Genomic DNA, 22,437 nt, shown 5'->3' with positions numbered 1-22,437 from the left:
CCACAGCACAGGCAGAGGTCTGATAAAAAAAAACGAGAGAGGGAAGGCCAAAGGTCCAATGAAATGAAAGGCCTCGAAAACCCTTTTGTGCCTGGGAATAATAGGGTGAAGGAGGGTGCTTTTCAAGGGACAGCTTTGATACCTTATGAATGAAAACAGGGGGACTCTGTGCCTTGGTGGCAAACACTGCAATGGATTGCAGTTGATCTCCCTCACTTCCTCAACATGACCTCATCCCCTGGGAAGAGCAACTCAGCCAAGCTTTGAATATAGTGACATGGCTCCCTATTCTGCTTCTTCGGAGATGTACACAACCACCATGCCACCTCACACCAAAATAATTCACTGTCTCTGGAGAAGAGTGGGCATGAGAAGGGGGTCAACTTTCTTTGCAATGGACTTGTTTTGTGGGTAAGGAAGCAGCGTGGCTTGTTTGAAGTAGAAGGATGTACCTGCAAGGATCCATTACCTAAGCAGAAGGCAGACACAAAGGAAGAGAAATATTCCCCTAGGTGGAAACCTACTTCTAAGACAAATGGCAAGACTACAACCTCTTGAGATGGAAGTCTGTATGCCATGCTTTAAACATGCATGAGTTTTTCAGATACATGTGGAATCTGGGGAGTGTTAATGGATATTTCTTGTTCTCTATTACTGTACCGGAGAAACGCTCTGTTGTGCACAACTGTCCCATGCAAAAAGAAGTAAAATAGATTACAAAACCTGTCAAGAAAACAGTACTCTTCACAGTGCAATCTTGTACGTATTAATTCGAAAGCCAGTCTCCCTGTGTACAGGGATGCAGCCTAGGAAAACTTGAAAGATGTGTTCACACTTTGGTCTCTCGGCACGAGCTGCCAAAAAGATGCAGGCATTACTGTAGGTAGGGGAGTCTGGGAGAGAGTTTAACGTCTCCTCTTGCAATCCTCACCAGCACCCCAGGTTTATCCAGCAACAACATTCCCCTCTTGCTGTCACTAAGCTCTCTTCAGCAAAGAGAGAAGAGCAAAATAGCGCATCGAAGTGGCGAGAGCTGATGAATCAGCTGTAATCTGTGAAGAATGCACATGAATTCCATTCCCTTCTGTGTATGTCCATCTGACCAAACTGCATGGAGATTAATTCGCCAAGCCACAGACACTACGAAACCTCACTTGTGGAAAGAGCAGAGCTGGAAACAATAGGGAGCCATGACATGTCGGTACATACATACATACATTCTTACAACAAGGGCAGAACTGCCTTTTCCTCTGTGTCTTCCGCCCCGCCCCCTTCCCATGCACCACAAACAAAAAGTAGGACATGGTTGAAAGTTTGGTAGGAAGTGGCAAGGAAGAGGTAGAATGATGAAGAGGTAGGAAGATTCAAAGGGGGGCAAGAAGGAGAAAATATGGGAAAGGAAAGCAGACTGAGATCTAGTCCTGGGATATGGTACACAGGCTCTTAACTGAAATGGCAAATGCCAAGAAGTCAAATGTGCCTATTTCCCCCCTTTTTGAGAGTCTCTCAGCAAGTGACAATGAAGCTGTATTATTTTGGAGAAGTGTAGAGGTAGATGCACACTTCTGTGCTAGAAAAGAAGCAGTGCAGATTTAACTCCCCTTCCCCCATTCTTTCCATCCCTGCCCCCCCCCCATGCTGCAAGTGGACAATATTAATTTGACTTCTGCTATTCGAAGCAGGAGAAACTGACAAGGCTTTTTCACAGCATGACACATTTGCAGCACAAATTAAAGTAAGGATTAAAAGCTTCTAGAGCAGCCTCTCTCAACCTCAGGTCCCCAGATGTTGTTGGATTACGACTCCCATCATTCCTAGCTAGCAGGACAAGCGGTCAGGGATGATAGGAACTGTAGTCCAACAACATCTGGGGACCCAATGTTGAGAAAGTTTGTTCTAGAGGGCATCATAGCTGCATGCCAGGAATAGGGGGTCCAATCCTACAGACTGATTTTTTACAGAGGTCCAGACGATGTCCAGGAAATTAAACCATCCTAATTTCTGAAGTGTATTTTACGAGCCTTTTGTTGCTCTTGTTGATGCTCAGAAAGGGACTTCTGAAGATGCCTATGATTTGGAGTCCCTCCAGACATCCTTCTTATTATGCATTCATGATGATTTGTGCTCAGGAGGATACTGCAGAGGTTATATGTGATCCCACTTTTTACACTGTGTCTGCAAGTTTTGGCGCGGACAAACCATTTCATTTCTAGTCAGTGTATGTCCTCATAACTTCCTGACACCATAACACCATGAACGCTTCGGTTTATTTTTTGTTCCACCTTTGCTGCACTATAGCACAAGACTGCCCCTCCAGTAGGACCAAGGAAGCAACGCAGAACAACTAAGAAAGCGGAATGAGGTGTGGACGGTCCAGTATAAATCCACCACTAATACACTCTAATTTCATCGATGAGATGTTGCAGAATACACTTGCAAGAAAACCAGCAGCCTGGAGGAGCAGAGAGAGAGACAGAGACGAACAAGAATCACTCAAAACACACCTATCTTCTTTAGCTGCTAAGTGTAGCAGGTTAGCCCTGACAGGTTAACACAACAATATTCCATCTTCTCTAAGCTGCTTGCGTGAAAGAGTGGGAGAGCAAAACAGAGAAATAGCAGGGAGTTCATCTACGGACAAACCACAATTCTTTCTCTCCAGGACAAAATTAGATCTTGGATGTGTGAAACTGAGGTGCCTTCTCAAAGACTGGCAGGAGAAAAAACATAATAGTATTTGTGGGAGTTCTGGATAAACCAGGAAAGGACAGCCATGTGGGAGGCACAAACACACAACACACACACACACACACACACACACACACACAGCAACAGAGAACGGAACTGGGAGTGCAGTCAAGGAGGAAGCACTAAACAAGACCAATATTTGGAGGGGAGAACATGACAGGGTAGCAGCATGAGACAGAGAGGGCAAAATGCCTAGATGTACTTGCGTGGCTTCTTTCAACCCCAAATTTTTCTATTTAAGCACAAAATGGGTGGCTTTAAACATAACAAAAAGGTCAATGAGGCCCCTCAGTCTCCTGTCTGAATGACTCACTCTAAGGCAGCAGCACTATGGAGATTCTGGGAAGGTTTCTCCTAACATGCCTCATCCTGTGCAAGGACTTCCACCTGTGCACTGGGGCTTCCCTCCCCTCCCTTGTGTGCCCCCCACCACTGACCCTGTGGGGTCAGGAGGAGCCCAGAACAGCAAAAGGAGGGAAAGAGGGGCAATCATTCCACTTGGCAAGCAGCAATGCAGAATTCCACCCTCTGCCGCAATGCAACTTAAGAGCAACCATCTTGCAGCTATTCTGGACGGTGTCTGATATTCAGATCTCCTTTTTGTTCAGCTCCTCAAATATTTAATGCATTCTTCAACCTGCAGAGAGGAAATTCTTCCGGGTTGCCAGCTGTCCTGATAGTCACAGGACTATCTGATCTAATCCTGCCTCCCTCCAGCACTCAAATACTAGGCTACTATTCTGTACTCTGTCCTCCCTAGAAAATCCCCAGTCCACTTTGTTTTGGAAAGCTGCCCCCCACCAAAGCATGAGGATGCCAGTTCCCCTTTCCAGTGAACACTTAAGTATCAGTGGGGAAACCCAAAATTTTACTGCTTCCCAGATTCTAATGAGGTATGAGCATGTGATAATGTTCTCCACACCACTCGGCAGGATGATACAGACAAGCGGTTGCATGCAGTCCTCCCTAAGCTGTTTGTTAATACCTGCTCATTTGTATTTACCGGTGGAATCAGTCGAACTGGAGAAAAAGGAATGCCCCCCCCCCCCCCGCTCCTCCACTGCATGCCATGCAAAGTTCGCTGGATACAGTGAGGAATTTAGATGAGGCGGCTTAATATGTGAACTGGCCCTTAGCTATGTTATTTCATTTGGGTCACACATGGCAGAGGCACAGCATCTAAATATCTGGAGGGTCGGGGAGAGCTCGGATGAAGCATTTCCACGGGTGATTTAAAAACTGGGTGCTTTCCATGTCAGTACACTGATTGAAACATCCATATTGACCAGGACATATAGCTGCTTTTAAAACGCCTCCCTTCCACTTACTCCTCTGCACTGACAGCATTCCAAAGTGACACACTGGGGACAGAAAGGCATACCTGTCATCATGTGGGGCAATATATTTGGCTTCTATTTTCCATGCAGTGCTTGGTGAAGCTAAACTGTTTGATCCGCTGATTAACCTATCTTCCCCTGCTTTCTGCACCTTCCTTTCCTGGCATTACAACACTCCCCGCTACCCCACTATAGGATTGCAGTATCCCCTTTTCATGTATTACCGTACTTTTCCATGTACTGTATAAGACTATGGTTTTTTTTCCCCCTTCAAAAATCATGCTAAAAAGTGGGGGCATCTTATACATGGATAGTGCATAGGGTGGACGTTTGATTGGCTGCTGCCACAGCTGTCAGCAGCTATTGTGCGTGTTATTGGTTGCTGCATCAATGGCAGGTGTTGATTGTCTGACGCTGCGGCAGTTGGGCGGGAGATTGGCAGCTTCTGCCGGTGATGGTACAGATGGCAGACGGGAGGCAGATTTTGCGACACATGCGGGTGAGCAATTTTTGGCAACCCCCCCAAAAAAGCTCAACAACTCTGTGCCATCCACCCCTTTTTCTTAAATTTGAGTCCCCCAAAATAGGGGGCGTCTTATACACAGAAAAGTATGGTATATTTTTTATGGTGAAGTTTTTTGATCTGATTCTTAACACGTTTTTAAAATTTGTGTTGTGTTGTTGTCTGACCACAACTCCCATCATCTCCACCCAGCTTAGTCAATGGTCAGGGAAAATGGGAGCTGCAGGACAACAACTTTTGAGGTTGAAGAACACTGGTCTTGAAGACTCGAAGACTAAGTTAGCAGGTAACTAAAGGTAAAGGTAAAGGGACCATTAGGTCCAGTCGCGGATGACTCTGGGGTTGCGGCGCTCATCTCGTCTTATTGGCCGAGGGAGCCGGCGTACAGCTTCCGGGTCATGTGGCCAGCATGACTAAGCCGCTTCTGGCAAACCAGAGCAGTGCACGGAAACGCTGTTTACCTTTCCGCTGGAGTGGTACCTATTTATCTACTTGCACTTTGACGTGCTTTCAAACTGCTAGGTTGGCAGGAGCAGGGACCGAGCAACGGGAGCTCACCCCGTCGCAGGGATTCGAACCGCCGACCTTCTGGTCGGCAAGTCCTAGGCTCTGTGGTTTAACCCACAGCGCCACCCAGGTAACTAATGACATGTAAATAAGTAATGGATGAAGTTGCCTCTTGGTTTCTGTTGGAATAGGTCTGGATAGCACACACCCTGATCTATGGAAACAGGAGCCAGGTGTGCATCCCTACCTACTGAAGTCAAGAACCCTGTTTATGCATCCATGAATAGCTTGCCTCCATCCTTTTAGCTGGAGCGGCCAAGAGCAGAACTGTGGCTGCTCCCAAGAGGGGCCCAAAGCATGTGGACTCCAGGGAGAGGAAGATGGGGCTGTAGGTTCCTTCAGCAACTCTCCCCTCAAAGTGGTGCTCTCACAGAGCTACTGGCCGACCAAGAGCTAGGTCCTGCTGAAGCTGTGAGCCTGCCACCAGAGCATTTCGACGGCTCCTGGTCAACTGAAGCCGCTCAGATGAGACTTGCTCTCTGCCAAATATGCTTACTAAATAAAAAGATACTCCGAGGACAATGAACCAAAAATAATAATAAAATACAAAAACAGCTGTTTTCCATGGGAATCAATCCAGAAGGAATGCAACGGCAGCAGCCTGTGTTTGCTGTGCTTTTCTTTTTTTCCCCCAGGTCATGGTGTGATGATGGGTGGGGTGGAAGGCTGAGAAAGCTCTCTGCGACAGCTGGGTGAACCGCTAGCAGCAGCTATGAGCAACTGGTGAAACTGAGAGGGCAGAAATGTGGGCTTGGGAAACAAAACCCAAAGACCCTAAAATGCTGTTCCCATATAGGTCATCATCCACTGCACCATTACTGAAAAGACATACAATGTAGACATTTAAGGTAATGGGTCTCCCGACAGCCTAATAACCATCTCATCATCCCGGTACCGCAGCAGTCGAGATGACTGCAGTCAATCCAGCTGAGCAAAGATATTGCGCTTTGGACTTAAATAAGAGTGCGTGGGATATACAACAGAAACAATATTTCCACAGCACTTTCATGTAACTTATGATTTTGTTAGAATCTAGCTCTCTCCGGCGGTCATTTTTTTTACATACTGAAAAGCATGGCTGCAAATTTTTTTTTTTATAAGGATGACAATTAAGCGGCAGGGGCTGGGAAAACACCCAGCAAGTTCAAAACGTAATAAAACAAATCAGCGACCTTTACAAATCTCAACATCTGTTAAATGGCTAGTGTTAGTGCTTAGCATTTGGAGTTAGCAACTCAGTGGTTTGTCTATAACAGAATAGATTACCAATGTCGCATCGCAGGCAAACGGCAGTATAATGACAATAATGACTTTGCAATTGTTTGAATGGCGAGCTGCTCACCAGACAAAAGCATACATGTTGGCGTGCTTCCTTCCAAGTTAATATCTGGGCTTTTTCAGGGCATTGTCTGGCACAGCCAGAAGCGAATGGTGTTGGAAAAGGGCTTACCTCACGCATCCAAACACTGAAAGGCCTCTGCCAGGAGTCCTTTTTCCCCAAATGCAGGTATGCATTGAACAAGATGAGATAGATATAGCGTTCCAAGTACTGGAGGCTCCTCAGCTGCAATGTCCGCATCTCCTTCTCCTCCTTAGCTGTTTTCCCCTGAAAATAATAATAATAATACAATTGTTTAAGGGCCAACACTAGACAGCAGTCCCAAAACTAGGGCAGGCCATCTTGCATTTTATCCAAGGAAATGCTGCTTCTGACATGACCGTGGTGGAATGAGAGTTCCAGCGGCATGGCTCCTCCTTCCTGTGCTAGGAGGTTGAGCTCTGAAGCTGCCCGTCGGATGGGAGGAGTGCCGTAGAAAGGTTGCGAAGGGCCAAAGCTCTTTGGTGGAGCTCATGCTTTGCATTCAGGAGGTCGTAGACTGAGTCCCAGGGCAGGGCTGGGAAAGACCCTAGGGCCTTAAATACTTTTGCACCTGAAGCCCAACTTCAACACCATAGACTGGGGAGTTTTGGTTTTCTTTGGGGGATGGGAGTGGACTTTGCTTTTGAAGACCACAAATGGAAGGAAATTAAGAGTCACCCACCCTAGGACCTGCCACCCAAAGCGGGGTACTTTGTGGCATCTTGATGAAAGGCTGGGCCTGCCGCTATGTAGTTGTTTTCAACCCTAGTTCCTCTTTGACATTTAAGATCACTGTGGGATGCTTCAGTCACGGGAGCCCCTCTATGGAAGCAGCTCACAAACTGATTCATACAGCAGTGTGCCAAGCATGGAAAACCACCTTGCCAGCAGCGGCCTGATGGTCTGGAGAACCTCCTCCGGGTCAGGGCTGCACATTATCCAAAGGCTACTAAAGGGACAATGGGGCTGGTGTGGGAAGAGACTTGCAAATGTTACAAATCGATGCATACACGTACCCAACACACACACACGGCAATTTCTGCAACCATGTGGTGTGGGGACTGTATTGTGGGAAACTTCCCTTGAAGACTCTGGCTGTGGTCAACTTAGAATGAACCTGCTTCTCATGCCAGGAGAACCGGCAGTGTTTGGAAGGTGGCTAAAACAGGGTGGCATTTAAACTTGGCAGCCCAGGCTCTCATTAAGGCAAACGCTTTCCTCTTTTAAACACAAAGACCCCTCCGAAATAAGTGTGGTGTTTTTTTAAAGCAGTATTGTATGCATCTACTTTCACGTACACATGTGCATTAAAAAAAATAAATCATACACACACACCAAGCTATAAATGGTGCCATTATTTTATATAGTGCTTCTATTCCTGAAAGGCTGTGGTGACCAAGAATTAGTCCCCTCCTATCGTCTGTCCCTGCCTTGACCTCAACTGAGTCATGACCACACAACAGCAGGCCGACCGAGGTAGAAGCCTGAGGTGTGTTAGGGGTTTTATTCATAGTTTCTGGCCAAACACGGAGACCAGCCATCTTCCAGTTCAAAACGACCTCTTAAGCAGCTACTTTGCTATAAGTAGAAAACACCAATTAAAGCTTCATAGAATAGAAACACCACAAAACTGGAGAGGAAGAACCTGAGGGCTTGAGAAAACAGGGCCATTAACGAACACCCTATAGCTGCAATCCTACACATCTTGCTCAAAGATTAAGTCCCCACTGGGCTCAGTGGGGCATCCTTCTGCGTCGATGTGGCTAGGACTGTCAGCTACAACAGTTTAGAAAAGTCAGCTACTCCTCTTTTAACACTTCGCTCATTCAGGGTATAGACGCAACTTCACTTGCTTTTAACTGCATCCAAAGCATCCCAGTAAATAAACGACAGCAAACAGCGGCAAACGCTGCCGTTATTTCCTTGTTTTGATTTGGCAGAATTTCACAACACGCCACTATTTTCAGTTTTAAACATCGCTTTGTTTAGATTGCAAATATTAATTGGAGAGGCGAGCGGGCGGGAACGCAGCCGATGGAAGTTGCAGTATTCCAAATGCTAACAAACTGACCAAATTTTGGACTCAGACTCGGCACAGCTGGAAGGCAGGCTCCACTGACAGCTACCCAAACTGGAAACAACCCAGACGCTCAAGAGACATTTCGTTCTAATTAAACACACGTGCAACATACATATATATATATATATATATATATATATATATATATATATATATACACATACACACACACACATATATATATTCCAACTGCAGCACTGCAATGCAACAACTTTTAAGAATCCAAAACAGAACTGTTCGTCTGTGATCTCTTGTCTTGAAAAATTAATGGACCCGCGGGATAGCTGCCAGAATATTATCATAAAGAATCGGAGGAAGAGGACATGAAGCTCATTATTAGAGGCAACCTGATCTTACTGTGACTTTCCCCGTTTCAAACGGCTGCCAGGTCCTTCTTCCACTACAGTGTCTATCTGCCCCGAGTTCTGCCTGGCTTTTAAATCATTATATTTCAGCAATCTTGTAAACAGCCACTCGTTTGTGGTGAGTAAGAATTGTATTCAGGCAACCAAGCAGAACATTTTTATAAAATAGTTCTTTTTCTTTCTTCCTGACTACAGATTGATTAACCTTTGTGTGAGAGAAGCGGAGCTGGTAATTATTTTATTTGGGCTGGTACTTTTCATCCATTTGGACTAATTCCTTGTGTTTCATCTATCTCCAGCACAACATTATTCACTGGCTGCTATTCCTCATTTTCCTCTTTTATTGCCAATTTCCTTTTTTGGTAAATTCATCTATTTATTACATACACATATATAGATGTATATCCTGGCAATATATATATATATATATATATATATATATATATATATATATATATATCCTGGCTTTTCTCCGCAGAGCTGAAGGCGGGGTACATGATTCTCCACTCCCAATGCTTTTAACCTCACGACAAAACAAGCAGAAGCCGCCCTTGGAAAAAATGCAGGAGGTATGCAACCATTCCATTGCAGAATTTCAAATAAACTGCAGAAAGATGGTTCATGCCAGAGCTTCCTACACATATTGAGTGTGAAGTAGGTTCTAGTGAAAATTGGTGAGCTTTTGAAGTGGTTCATTCTTGGACTTACATCCCTTGAATCATCTGCAACTGATTACCAGCAGCCAATCATGTGTGAATGCCATTGGGAAAAACATAAGCTTTGAGTACAAAAATCAGTGGTGGCCACTGCAAAATCTGTGAAGGCCATCTGCATGTGCATATTTAGTCTAGAGTTGAGGCATAAAGTGATCCCAGGTAAACCACCTGGGTCACCCAAAGGCACATGGGATGGAACTGGCAGAAGGCCTTTTTCAGTAGTAGTGCCCTCCTTGTGGGATACCCTCTCTTCAGATGTCAAGGAGATAAAGAACTACACAACTTTTAGAAGACATCTGAAGGTTTCATATATGCTGTAAGCTGCCCAGAGTGGCTGGGGAAACCCAGCCAGATGTGTGGGGTATGAATAATAATTATTATTATTATTAATAACTGCCAATTTAGAATTCTGATTTGGCTTCGCTAAACATCAAAGTGAAGATCTTCTTGCACTTCCTCTGCCCTGTTCCTTACAGTCCACTGCCCCAATGACTGTGAAAAATGCACAGCTTTTATGATGAGCTAAATGATCTAAACAATCCATGAGACAAAACTAAATGATTAAGTAGAGTGATACTAAACTCTGTATTGTCATGAGATAAAATGTGCCAGTACCAAAAGGAGAAAACCATTAGATCAATTTTAAGGCAGAGTTAAGGGACTTTGCAATTTACATGACAGTTCACAGCATTCCAAAGCTGCTCTAATTACACGTGGCGAGACCTCAGAAATGCGATCTGCCAAAGAGGTATCTCTAGAGAACATCCCAGTCAGGTTGGTGGTCTTAAAAGGCTGATGGTTTCTGGCATATGATGGGTTGGCATTTGGAATATGGTTTCTCACTATTGCTGCAAGTCCCTTCTTCCCAAAATAACCAGCACATAAAAATATTCCCATTTCCCTTCAGAAGTCACACTTACTTCATTTAATGTTATTCATTCTCAGCAAAGAGAAAAGCTTATCAACCGGGGTCCAAAAAGAAATCCAAAAAGTTCTCATCAAAAATACAAGGAATGTGTGGACAGTCCATTCAGTTTTTTTCCTAGGCATAGCATTTGTGAGCTGCTAATACAGTCTAGAATATGTCACAATTAACTCATCTGATTTTGATTTCATCCTGCTTATGATTGGGACATTCTTCTTTGGCTATATCCAAGCAAAAAAATAAAAAAAAGGTGAAAATGTGCAGCCTCAAGTTCTCTTTTTTTTTATTAAACTTCGTCATGAACCTTTAATATTAGCTGCTTCTCAGCACTTGAAAGAACAGAACAGTATGCGTTCAGATTTAAAATCTTTCCATGGACACAAAGACATGCTTTGCTTCCTTCCAAGCAATGCTTACTACTCCTTATGTCTCTATGGTAGTATGCTCTTAGCTGTGTAGGTAACCCATCTCCTCGCTCCCAAAAACCCACTTCCTGACCCAAATATCCTATCAGCTATGCATTTTCCTATGCCCTTTGGGGATCTGCATGGTTAAACGCACACTATTGCTTCAAAAGGGTCTAGTGATAAGGGTTCGATTCCACACACACAAAAATGCCAAGAAGAAAGTCCATTGAAAAAAATATGGTTTCTGTGGTAAGCAAAAGCACAGTTCTGACATGCAAAGCATCAAACTTTAGGGACACAGATGCAAGTATTAATTTTTTCTTCCATTTGTAACTTAATTTTTTTTAAAAAATGAAGGGATATTTCAAAAAGAGGGAATGGTTGAGGAAACCATCGTTCTTAAGTTTGTTTGTGGGTTTGTTCAGGATAGAAGGAAGGAACTTACAAGGATAGGCAGTATGCTTCACTGTTAAGAAGATTTGAACTTGAGAGTCCATATCCCACCCAAACCCAGAGGTTCCCCCTCCCGAAATTAACCAGTATTCATTTAAATAGCCAGCTGCATTTAAACAGTGTGAAATGAAATTAACTTGGGGGACATAATTCCAATCTACAATGGGGGATTTACTTATGTGTATACTCTTACTTTCCTTCTCTTCAACCAACCTGGCCCTAGGTGGCGGGTATAAAAACCAGAGAGACAATTTGCACCATAAAAGCAACAAACGAAAACAACAATGAGAACAGAAGAGCGGGGAAGCGAAATCCTGCATTGAAGTAATCTTCTCTATATATAATAAACAGGGAACTCTCTCTCTCTCTCTCTCTCTCTCTCTCTCTCTCTCTCTCTCTGTGTGTGTGTGTGTGTGTATAGCTGCATAGTTAAAACCAATCTTGATCCGCAGTCATAAAACTACGGCATTTGAGAGTAAAACATGTTAATAGAACTTGGATCAAAGTAAACGGAAGTTCAGTTTGGTGTTGATTTTCTGTGCTTAGCTGATTTTTCTTGCCCAAGGAGAAAGATCTACCCAAAGAAGATTCTTACAACTTAATTACAGTGGTGCCTCGCAAGACGAAATTAATTCGTTCCGCAAGTTTTTTCTTCTTGCGAGTTTTTCGTCTTGCGATGCACGGTTTCCCATAGGAATGCATTGAAAATCAATTAATGCGTTCCTAGGGAAACCACCTTCAGACCAGGTCCGGGGACAGTCTGTTCCCCGACCTCTTCTGAAGGCTGGGGGGGGGGGGGAACAAGGGCTTTTTTCCCACTGCCAGCCTTCAGAAGGCTGTTCTGAAGGCTGGCGGTGGGAAAAAAAGCCCTTCTTCCCACCTCCCGCCCCGCAAGCTCCGGGGACAGGAGGGCTTTGCTGCCGACCGCCAGCATTTTAAAAGCCCCTGCTGTCCCGGGGCGATTTTAAAATGCTGGCGGGCGGGAGCGAAGTCTCTGCTGTCCCGGGGAGATTTTAAAATGCTGGGGGGCGGGAGCGAACGCTTCGCTCCCGCCCGCCAACATTTTAAGATCGCCTGGGGCAGCAGAGACTTCTCGCCCAAAGCAAGGGGAGCTCTCCGAAGGGCTCCCCGTGCTTCGGGCGACAGGCTGCCGCCCCAAGCCTCGCGCACCCGGCGGGACCTCCTGCCGGGTGCGCGAGGCTTGCAGACACTCGCCCGAAGCAGGGGAAGCCCTCCGGAGGGCTCCCCGTGCTTCGGGTGACAGGCTGCCGCCCCAAGCCTCGCGCACCCGGCGGGACCTCCTGCCAGGTGCGCGAGGCTTGCAGACACTCGCCCGAAGCAGGGGAAGCCCTCCGGAGGGCTCCCCGTGCTTCGGGTGACAGGCTGCCGCCCCAAGCCTCGCGCACCCGGCGGGACCTCCTGCTGGGTGCGCGAGGCTTGCAGACACTCGCCCTAAGCAGGGGAAGCCCTCCGGAGGGCTCCCCGTGCTTCGGGTGACAGGCTGCCGCCCCAAGCCTCGCGCACCCGGCGGGACCTCCTGCCGGGCGCGCGAGGCTTGCAGGCACTCGCCCAAAGCAAGGGGAGCTCTCCGAAGGGCTCCCCGTGCTTCGGGTGACAGGCTGCCGCCCCAAGCCTCGCGCACCCGGCGGGACCTCCTGCCAGGTGCGCGAGGCTTGCAGACACTCGCCCGAAGCAGGGGAAGCCCTCCGGAGGGCTCCCCGTGCTTCGGGTGACAGGCTGCCGCCCCAAGCCTCGCGCACCCGGCGGGACCTCCTGCTGGGTGCGCGAGGCTTGCAGACACTCGCCCTAAGCAGGGGAAGCCCTCCGGAGGGCTCCCCGTGCTTCGGGTGACAGGCTGCCGCCCCAAGCCTCGCGCACCCGGCGGGACCTCCTGCCGGGCGCGCGAGGCTTGCAGGCACTCGCCCAAAGCAAGGGGAGCTCTCCGAAGGGCTCCCCGTGCTTCGGGTGACAGGCTGCCGCCCCAAGCCTCGCGCACCCGGCGGGACCTCCTGCCGGGCGCGCGAGGCTTGCAGGCACTCGCCCGAAGCAGGGGAAGCCCTCCGGAGGGCTCCCCGTGCTTCGGGTGACAGGCTGCCGCCCCAAGCCTCGCGCACCCGGCGGGACCTCCTGCTGGGTGCGCGAGGCTTGCAGACACTCGCCCTAAGCAGGGGAAGCCCTCCGGAGGGCTCCCCGTGCTTCGGGTGACAGGCTGCCGCCCCAAGCCTCGCGCACCCGGCGGGACCTCCTGCCGGGCGCGCGAGGCTTGCAGGCACTCGCCCAAAGCAGGGGAAGCCCTCCGGAGGGCTCCCCGTGCTTCGGGTGACAGGCTGCCGCCCCAAGCCTCGCGCACCCGGCGGGACCTCCTGCCGGGTGCGCGAGGCTTGCAGACACTCGCCCGAAGCAGGGGAAGCCCTCCGGAGGGCTCCCCGTGCTTCGGGTGACAGGCTGCCGCCCCAAGCCTCGCGCACCCGGCGGGACCTCCTGCCGGGCGCGCGAGGCTTGCAGGCACTCGCCCAAAGCAAGGGGAGCTCTCCGAAGGGCTCCCCGTGCTTCGGGTGACAGGCTGCCGCCCCAAGCCTCGCGCACCCGGCGGGACCTCCTGCTGGGTGCGCGAGGCTTGCAGACACTCGCCCGAAGCAGGGGAAGCCCTCCGGAGGGCTCCCCGTGCTTCGGGTGACAGGCTACCGCCCCAAGCCTCGCGCACCCGGCGGGACCTCCTGCCGGGCGCGCGAGGCTTGCAGACACTCGCCCAAAGATTTTAAAATGCTGGGGGTCGGGAGCGAAGCGTTCGCTCCCGCCCGCCAGCATTTTAAGATCGCCCGGGGCAGCGGAGAAGTCTCCGCTGTCCCGGGAAGGCAGGCGGGGGGGAGCAAAGACTTTTGCCCCCCGCCAGCCTTCAGAAGAGGTCCAGGACCTCTTCTGAAGGCCGGCTGTGGGCGAAAGTCTTTGCTCCCGACCGCCAGCAATTTAAAACAGGTCCCCGGAGATTTCCCTATGGGCTTTCGTGTTGCGAAGCAAGCCCATAGGGAAATTCGTCTTGCGAAGCGCCTCCAAAACAGAAAACCCTTTCGTCTTGCGGGTTTTCCGTCTTGCGAGGCATTCGTCTTGCGGGGTACCACTGTATAAATAGAAAAGTTAGAGGATTTATTTAAAGAATAAAAAAGGGGAGGCAAGTCAGACAGAGAAAATTTAGGGCCTGTACTTAGTGTCTTTCTATTATTTCTGTCTGCTAAAGCCATTTGTTTCTCTTAGCAGACAATCTGTCTGCTACATACTAAAGTTATATATCTCCCTCTCTCTACTCAAAAGGGCTGGAAGCCATTACAGTCCAGTGAGGGCCTTACTTCTCCCCCTACCAATGAGGCCCTCCAATCTATCACTCTAAAAGTACTTTAGGGAAAGTGTAGCTTTTTATGCCTTATCCACTAGCAAGATAAAGATGCTTGGTAAAAACTTCTCCAGGGAACAGTATATTTTCCATGTAAGCTTCACACTTGATGCTGCTGAAAGCTCCTACTTGAGTTAGAGCTTATTCAATACTTCGGCCTGTTTTCTCAAAAAGCACTCTCCCCGGCCCAGAAATATTAGGGGAGGGGAGGAGAGAACAAAGGAAGAAAATGTGATGATCTCAGCCAAGCTGCGGTATGTGCCAGTAGCTCAGATGCAGCTAGACAGGCTCCAGATGCTGGTTGAAGATTAATGCCCAAGTTCTATTTGGGTTTCAGTGTAATCGAGGCAATAGGTTTCACCAGCAGTGTTTCTGCAGGGCAATGTGGTGTCTGTAGCTGGATTAGCTCTGGCGTGTTGATTTTGCACAAAATTCTCCACTCTTCAAATAGGAATGCTTAGCTTTACATAACAGGGCTTATTCTCTTCACTCTGCAGGGCCAGAGGTGGTCACTCGCAGCCAAAGAAATCAGTGTGGAGTTAGCAGGCAGCAGACCCCTAAAGAGACAACGGCCACCTTCATATTGCCAGCCTGGATAGCTCTGTTGGTTAGAGTATGGTGCTGATAACACCAAGGTTGCAGGTTTGATTCCTGTATAGGACATCTGCATATCCCTGCATTGCAGGGGGTTGGATCGAATGATCCTTAGGGTCCCTTCCAACTCTGCAATTCTATTCTGTATGCCACCTAAGCTGGACACCAAGGTTTGCATCCTCCATGGTACCGAGGACCAAAGAAGTCATCTAAACCACTGGCACCACCTGTCTTGCAGCAGCATCCTGTGTCATTCCCCAAAATGCTTACTGTCCTCTCATCTTAGATGGGCATTCTCAGAAACTTGCAGCGGGTCGATGATGAATAAAAGTCCTGAGTTGTTGGGATATGCCAAGAATTTCCAAGACCTTTGATTTGTGGAAGCTTCTCAATGACTCTCTTCATCCAATGGGTGATATCTGTAATGTAACTTGGTTTGCTATGCAGGTGTGTGTTTTTGGTGTGCTACATTCATTTTGATGTATCCTTATAGCACCAAAGAATTTATTAAACTCAAAGAGTTTTATCTGTCGACAGCTGGGCTGGGGGCTGCTCCATCTTCGGATGAAGTTTGGATTGGCTGGGGTTCTAACTTGATCCTCTGCTATTTCTTCCTCTCCCAGCAACCACCTTGCCTCATCCCTACACTGGGCATAGACCGCAGCCCCACCCACAAATGGGAGGCTTTTGGGGGGGGCACTGATAAACACAGAGGGAAGGTCAGGACAGGAAAATTGACTCCCATGAGCTTCCTTCAGGTAACCTATCTTCATATCCAAGCAGGGAGTTTCCATCACTTTTGCAAGTTTGGCTTGCCTATAGCCATCAGATAGGAAGCAACCCCCAAGAAAAATGGCACACAGCCACCATCTGCTATGCTTTTAGCCAGTGCATTTTCAGCACTGCAACGGCTGGGGGTTCCTTGCCTGGCAGAAGGCCAATGCAGAGTTTACATTTGGGGATTAAAATTGGTATTGGTAAGACATTCCCCCGAGAAGCGCTTTAAAGTGAAAACAAAGCAAAAAGATGTGCCTACAGCTGTATGAGGGGACTGTGTTTTCTACGACCTGGGGCCCTAGTCTCAAAGTCCTGCAGGCGTTAGGGGCATGGCCATTTCCAGCTGCAGGTGCCACACAGTACAGTTGTATGGAAGCAGACAGCATGCACAGAATTTGGCTCAGATTTGCAAGTGGGGAAGGAGGATGCCACAGCGAAAGTGGGCCTGGCGGGTGTCCACAGCACCACGCTAGACGCCAAACTGTGCCAGGTTTCGCAAAACCATTACGAGGCACCTGGAGGTGGGAGTCACCTCTCATCGCTGGGTTGTAGATAGGAAGCCGAAGTGTGAATCCTGGCAGGATTAGAACTAGAGATGGCCACATTGTTGGGATAGATTCATAGTTAAGTCAGCTGCAATCTAGGCTCCAAGTCAAGAATCTGCCGTGGCCTTGGCCTCAGAGGAGGAGGAAACAGCCACGTCTGGGTGGACTTGGACCACGTTCCTGATGCTGGCGTTTCAGAGCCAAAGGTTGGTGCTCACAGAACCGAAGGCTGGTGGTCTGGAGCCTGCAGAGCCTGAGCCAGCACAGATGCTGTTTCATGATCTTGACTTATCGGAAGAATCAAGCACCTGATGAAAGTTGCAGGGAGCATGCCAGAAGGGAGGCCACAGAAGGTGCTTGTATGAAGGCCAAGAGGTTGGGCTCTTTAACAGCCACCATCTCTTTAGGTTCAGGGGCCGGACCTCAGGAAACGGGGGCTGGAGGAAGTGACTTAACAAAGCCTCCATTCTCTTCTAGCCTTCACCAGGGCAAGTTGCTCGTTTGGAGCTATCCGTGGTGCTGCAACCAGTAAGTCTGCCTTGTTCTCATGAGTACCTGGTACATATAGACCGAAAGAGTGGGGCTGCAACATGACCACAGGTACCCAGGCAACAGCACTGGTGCCCTGATACTGGCAGACCAGGAAAGCAGCAGGCAGGCAGGAGCAATACTACTGTACTACCTGAACAAAGGCACAGTCGGTCTGTTGCCCACACAGTACCTCAGGTCTCATCTGGAAGTACACACTCTCTCTCTCATTCTCTCTCTCTCTCTCTCTCTCTCTCTCTCTCTCATTTAATTTATATCTCTCAGCTTCAAGGAGCCCAAGGTGACATACATAGTTCTCCTCATCCCCCTCTTTACCCTCACAATAACCCTTTGAGGGAGGTTAGGCTGAGAGTGAATGACCAGCCAAAGTGAGCTTCACTGCTGGTGGGAGGATTTGAACCCTGGTCTCCCATGTCTTAGCCCAACCCTCTAACTACTACGCCACACTAGCTCTTTACAGGTCAGGTTAGAAATGTTGGGGTGCCTGGAGTGGTGAAGCTATGCTGGAACCTGGGAGAACATTAATGTGCCACTGGTCTGTTTGACTATGTATCTTTGACTATGTACCTGTATGCACAGGCCAAGGAGTCACGGGCACATGATGCGGCTACTGCAGTCTAAGAATATGGTCTAAAAGGCTCAGCAAACATATTTATTATGGAGCTCGGATGGACACAGCTGAGAAAGAGTTGCTTGCAAGGGGAAGAAACAAGGGCACCACCAAGCTTTCTGGATCTGAACAGCAGCTGGGGATAACTTAAGTCCAGCACAAGTGTGGGGAGACTTTAGGTCTACACAATCTACTTTACGCTTACTACAAAAACCCTAAGGTCTATTAACCAGAGCCAAGTGGCAAGGGGTGCAGCCAAAACCCACCATGCCATGAGATGAGAGGAGCTGCAAATAAACACGTAGAAATCAGCACCTTAAGCTACATCAGGGAGTCTACAACTTAATTTGTGGGGCAGAGGGCAGACTGTTCATTTGCTGAGAATCAGAAACTCTTGCAGATTAACTATAAATCTACCAGTACTTCCTGACCTGCCTTCATCTCACCATTAAACTAGTTTAAGCCTATCAAAAGCACAAGGTTTCACCAGCTAGCCTGCCAGTTCTCTTTTGAGCTTTACAGTTCCAAAGCAGAGATTCTTGAAAGGATAAGGCAGCCCCCCGTGTAGACAATTCCTAGGTGAGGAGGGTATGAACAAGCCCCCTCCACAGCTCAAATTTTGCCTGTGGCTTGACTGAAATATGGGTGGTTACGTTAACCCAACCTTTCTTGCATCAAAATGGAACCAAATTAAAGAAAAGCCACATGGGGTTTATATGTACTTCTCACTTACATCAGCTCCCCATTTTATAAAATGTGAGCGAATTTTAAAGAAGTTACATAAATAAAGCATATCCTGTATTCAAAGAGCTCATGTCCAATTTGTCATTTTCTTGAACGGAAAAGTCAGAGGACTACATATAAATTGAGATCCAAGCTGACAGGAAGCAGATGACATTAATGTACAAATTATGTTTCAGTTTCATCCTCCCAGAAAGTTATACACAGATGTCAATGAGAAACTCTCGTTTAATTATGCCTGTCTGTCCTGGTGTGTGGCAGAAGGTTCTTTTTGGGGGGAGGGTGGATGAATCCCTCCTAGTTAGAACTTAGGAAACTTGCCTGCTGTGGAAGTCCAACTCAGCAGGGATTAAAGGGGGGGGGCACTGAAAAAATGACATTGCAACCTAATCTACAGGCATGCACAATAGGAGGCATTCAAAATATGATGCTGATCAATTGGTCAATCAAACCCGGCAGGAGGTTTGCCATCAATAGCAGTTTAAGATCAGGATTGTGTTGCAGAGCACTTCCACAGACACCAGTTATTCAGCTCTGTCCTATGTAACTGAATAGAGCATGCAGAAAGCCGTTAGAGCTTTATTTTTAGGACACTACTTTAAAAAAACCCTGAAGAAACCCACATCCTAAAAAAAATCCTAGAAGCCACCGCAAATCCACTCCTCTGTCTAAATCTACCACTTAAGTTATTATCCAGCTACACATTATAAGCTCTGTGACAGCCCAGTTTCCCTTCATAGTGCTCGGAATAAATACAACTGCTAAAATCCGTTGCCCGGTTCACAGAGGAATCCATGAATGAGCCCATGCACATTGAGAAGCCTCCAGGTGGCTGCAATAGCTACCAAATATGACAGCTGCCACAGTCAGTTGACGATGCCCCCTGCTAACTCTTTGCCAGTGCCACTGGTTGCTCAGCCTCCCCTCCAGCTTCTTCTTGGATCGCAAAGAAGACAATAGCTGCAACATCCTTATTCTCCTCTGCTGATCCAAGTCAAAGAAACCACCAGGTGTTGACTCGGAAAGTGAACTGACAGATGGGTCACTGAGAAAACATTAGCCATCTGCACAGAGCTATGTGGCTTACAAGAGGCTTGAATGCTCATTTGTAGCCTCTGTGTAAACTTCTCCTTAAGTTGAGTTTCTTCTCTTCACCTACTGTATCTGAGTATTCCAATACTATTACAACATTTTCTTGCTGGGGCAAGTGGGATTAAAGAAAGAAAGAAATCTATTTAATATGTTTCTTTTAGAAGCACATATGACACACTTTTCCCCCTCCAATACCCCCACTGGAGCCAGCATGGTGTAGTGGTTAAGAGCGGTGGACTTGTAATCTGGTGAACCGGGTTCGCTTCCCCGCTCCTCCACATGCAGCTGCTGGGTGACCTTGGGCTAGTCACACTTCTCTGAAGTCTCTCAGCCCCACTCACCTCACAGAGTGTTTGTTGTGGGGGGGGGGGAGGAAAGGAAAGGAGAATGTTAGCCACTTTGAGACTCCTTGGGGTAGTGATAAAGCAGGATATCAAATCCAAACTCTTCTTCCCATTGAGTCCCCTGGGTTTTAAAACATGTATAGGCACTACCAGTCAACCTTGGGGAAACTGCTCACAATGTGATGAACAAAAACAAAGAAACAAACAAACTTGTTAACAGTAATATATAAAAACAAAAGAAGCAGTCGACACAAAATTACTGAGATTTAGCCTCTAGTGCAACAGTAGGAAACAAACCCACCAACTCAGCCCTCTCCTTCAAGAAAAAGCCTGTGCAGAAAGTTAAGACTTCAAGCTGTTTGCGGAAAGCCTGCAGGGTACAGCACAGGCAGGTAAGATGTGCCATTTAGGATCTGCAGGGAGGAACATGTCGTAACCCACCTGCGTGGGGTAACTTTTAATGCCTTCATTCAAATGCTAGGGATTGGAGTAAAGCTGCTGGACAAAAAGAAAGCAGTTCCATTACCCTGGCAATAACAAAAACAATCCGGACAAGATGAAGTAAGCTAATCCAAATTCACACGCAACCTGGAAATCGTGCTCATCTGATGAGGCGCCTATTCAACAACAAGCTGCTCTCCTGACAAAGACACACCTAGTGCCTAACCAAACACCTCTTGCAACTCTGTGTGGCAAATATTGCTCTTGCCACACAAAAGCAGGCAATATGAACCTAATATGGGTGGAAGAAATAGCCTGCATTTCATTGCAAAGTTTCCTTACTAGCAGCTTCTTGGAAGGCTCGTGCCGCAATAAAAACCCACCGTTCACATAGATGAACGCCATATGCAACAAGATGATCCGTGTGGCAATTTATTTCTCTCCCTCCCTTTGCAAGTTTTGATGGTGTGGGCAATGCCTGCAAAAAGTCACCCAACTGCCGTTTAGGCATCGTGGCATGTGAACCATGAGGTTTACTTGGAAGAAATGAACAAGCATGCATTAAAAGAAAGAAAGAAATGGACATGGAGACTTGCAAACAGGTTATGACGAACCGGGAATATTCTCCAAGGAATATACTGCGAGAAGCCAAGTTACAGGGAACCAGGCAGAGAGCCTTCTCAGTAGTGGCGCCCTCCCTGTGGAACGCCCTCCCACCAGATGTCAAAGAGAACAACAACTACCAGACTTTTAGAAGACATCTGAAGGCAGCCCTGTTTAGGGAAGCTTTTAATGTTTGATGTATCACAGTATTTTAATATTCTTTTGGAAGCCGCCCAGAGTGGCTGGGGAAACCCAGCCAGATGGGCGGGGTATAAATAATAAATTATTATTATTATTATTATTATAAATCTGCAGCAGTTTACATGAGTCAAGAAAAGAGGAGGGGTAAAGCATCATTGTTTCTAATGTGGCAGGCAAGGTTGAAGGGGCCACATCTGGCTGTGATCAGGTCGCTGGTACAAGTCGCAAAGAAAGCTGGGAGGACCTTGATGGAGACTGAACCTTTGAGCAAGAGCCGGTTTTAGCAAGAGAATGGCAGAGATAACAACTGCACCCACCTATTACTGCTTTGGATGAATATTTGAAAGCAAGTTAGCGGCCAAAGGCCCATTTCCCTGCTGACCTTTTGCTGACCTCACTGGGCTGGAGAAAGGGAGCTTTGTGCCAATACCGTGGCAAGGCTCGAAGGCTGCCGTTTTGGAATTTTGGCACATGGTTTTAAAAGGCACCTGAACTTGCGTTAGAAACAAAGTGGGGTGGGGTGTGGGGAGACCTTTAAAATCCACCGGTGTTTTAGGAGAGAGCCAGGGGCATGGCATTCTCCTCTGTCACCTGGAAACAATTTAGTACAGAAAAGAAAAACCACTGCCGTGCTAAAAAAACACACAACAACCCCACACATTCCAGGCCCCAGAGTCAGCTTTGCTTGAACCTTGGGGTGAAAACAGCAGCAGTTGAAGAGTGCAAAGACAACCCAAAGCAGCCTGATTGGAGCAACGCCTCCCCTGATTTAGTACTGGGCAGATGTTAAACATTTCCACATTTGTACATAATAAACCACGTTAAGTCTCAAAGGACCACATCGCTTCTTGTCATGTTAAGTATCGAACGGTGGCTTAAAATGCTTACAGAAACATACAAAGCAGGGCTCAACTGAGAGCACTTACTCTATTTCAGAAACCTTTTCCACCAAAAAGCACACAGCTCTCAACTATTTCCCAGCAACAGTTGTAAAAAAGGTTCACCTGGTTCATTTACATTGGGGAAGTCCAACTTCAGACCCAGGGGCCAAATGCGCCACCCAAGCCTCTC

The 22,437-nt window shown here is 47.6% G+C and overlaps 1 protein-coding gene across 3 annotated transcripts in view; it reads right to left on the bottom strand.

Moving 5' to 3' along the window:
- Positions 1 to 22,437, bottom strand: part of PALD1 (phosphatase domain containing paladin 1) — a 113,771-nt gene that overhangs the window by 6,106 nt on the left and 85,228 nt on the right. For 2 of the 3 annotated variants that reach the window (XM_028729565.2, XM_028729566.2), the window contains exon 19: positions 6,626 to 6,781. In XM_028729565.2, the coding sequence (XP_028585398.2) occupies positions 6,626 to 6,781 (156 nt within the window). Of the gene's footprint in view, positions 1 to 775; positions 855 to 6,625; positions 6,782 to 22,437 lie in introns of those variants that run through there. The other variant, XM_028729568.2, reaches the window with a different exon arrangement.

Source organism: Podarcis muralis, chromosome 6 (assembly GCF_964188315.1).
Source record: "Podarcis muralis chromosome 6, rPodMur119.hap1.1, whole genome shotgun sequence".
Classification (NCBI taxonomy): Eukaryota; Metazoa; Chordata; class Lepidosauria; order Squamata; family Lacertidae; genus Podarcis; species Podarcis muralis.
The sequence above is the reverse complement of the archived record's forward strand: the minus strand, read 5'-3'. Positions and strand labels throughout refer to the sequence as shown.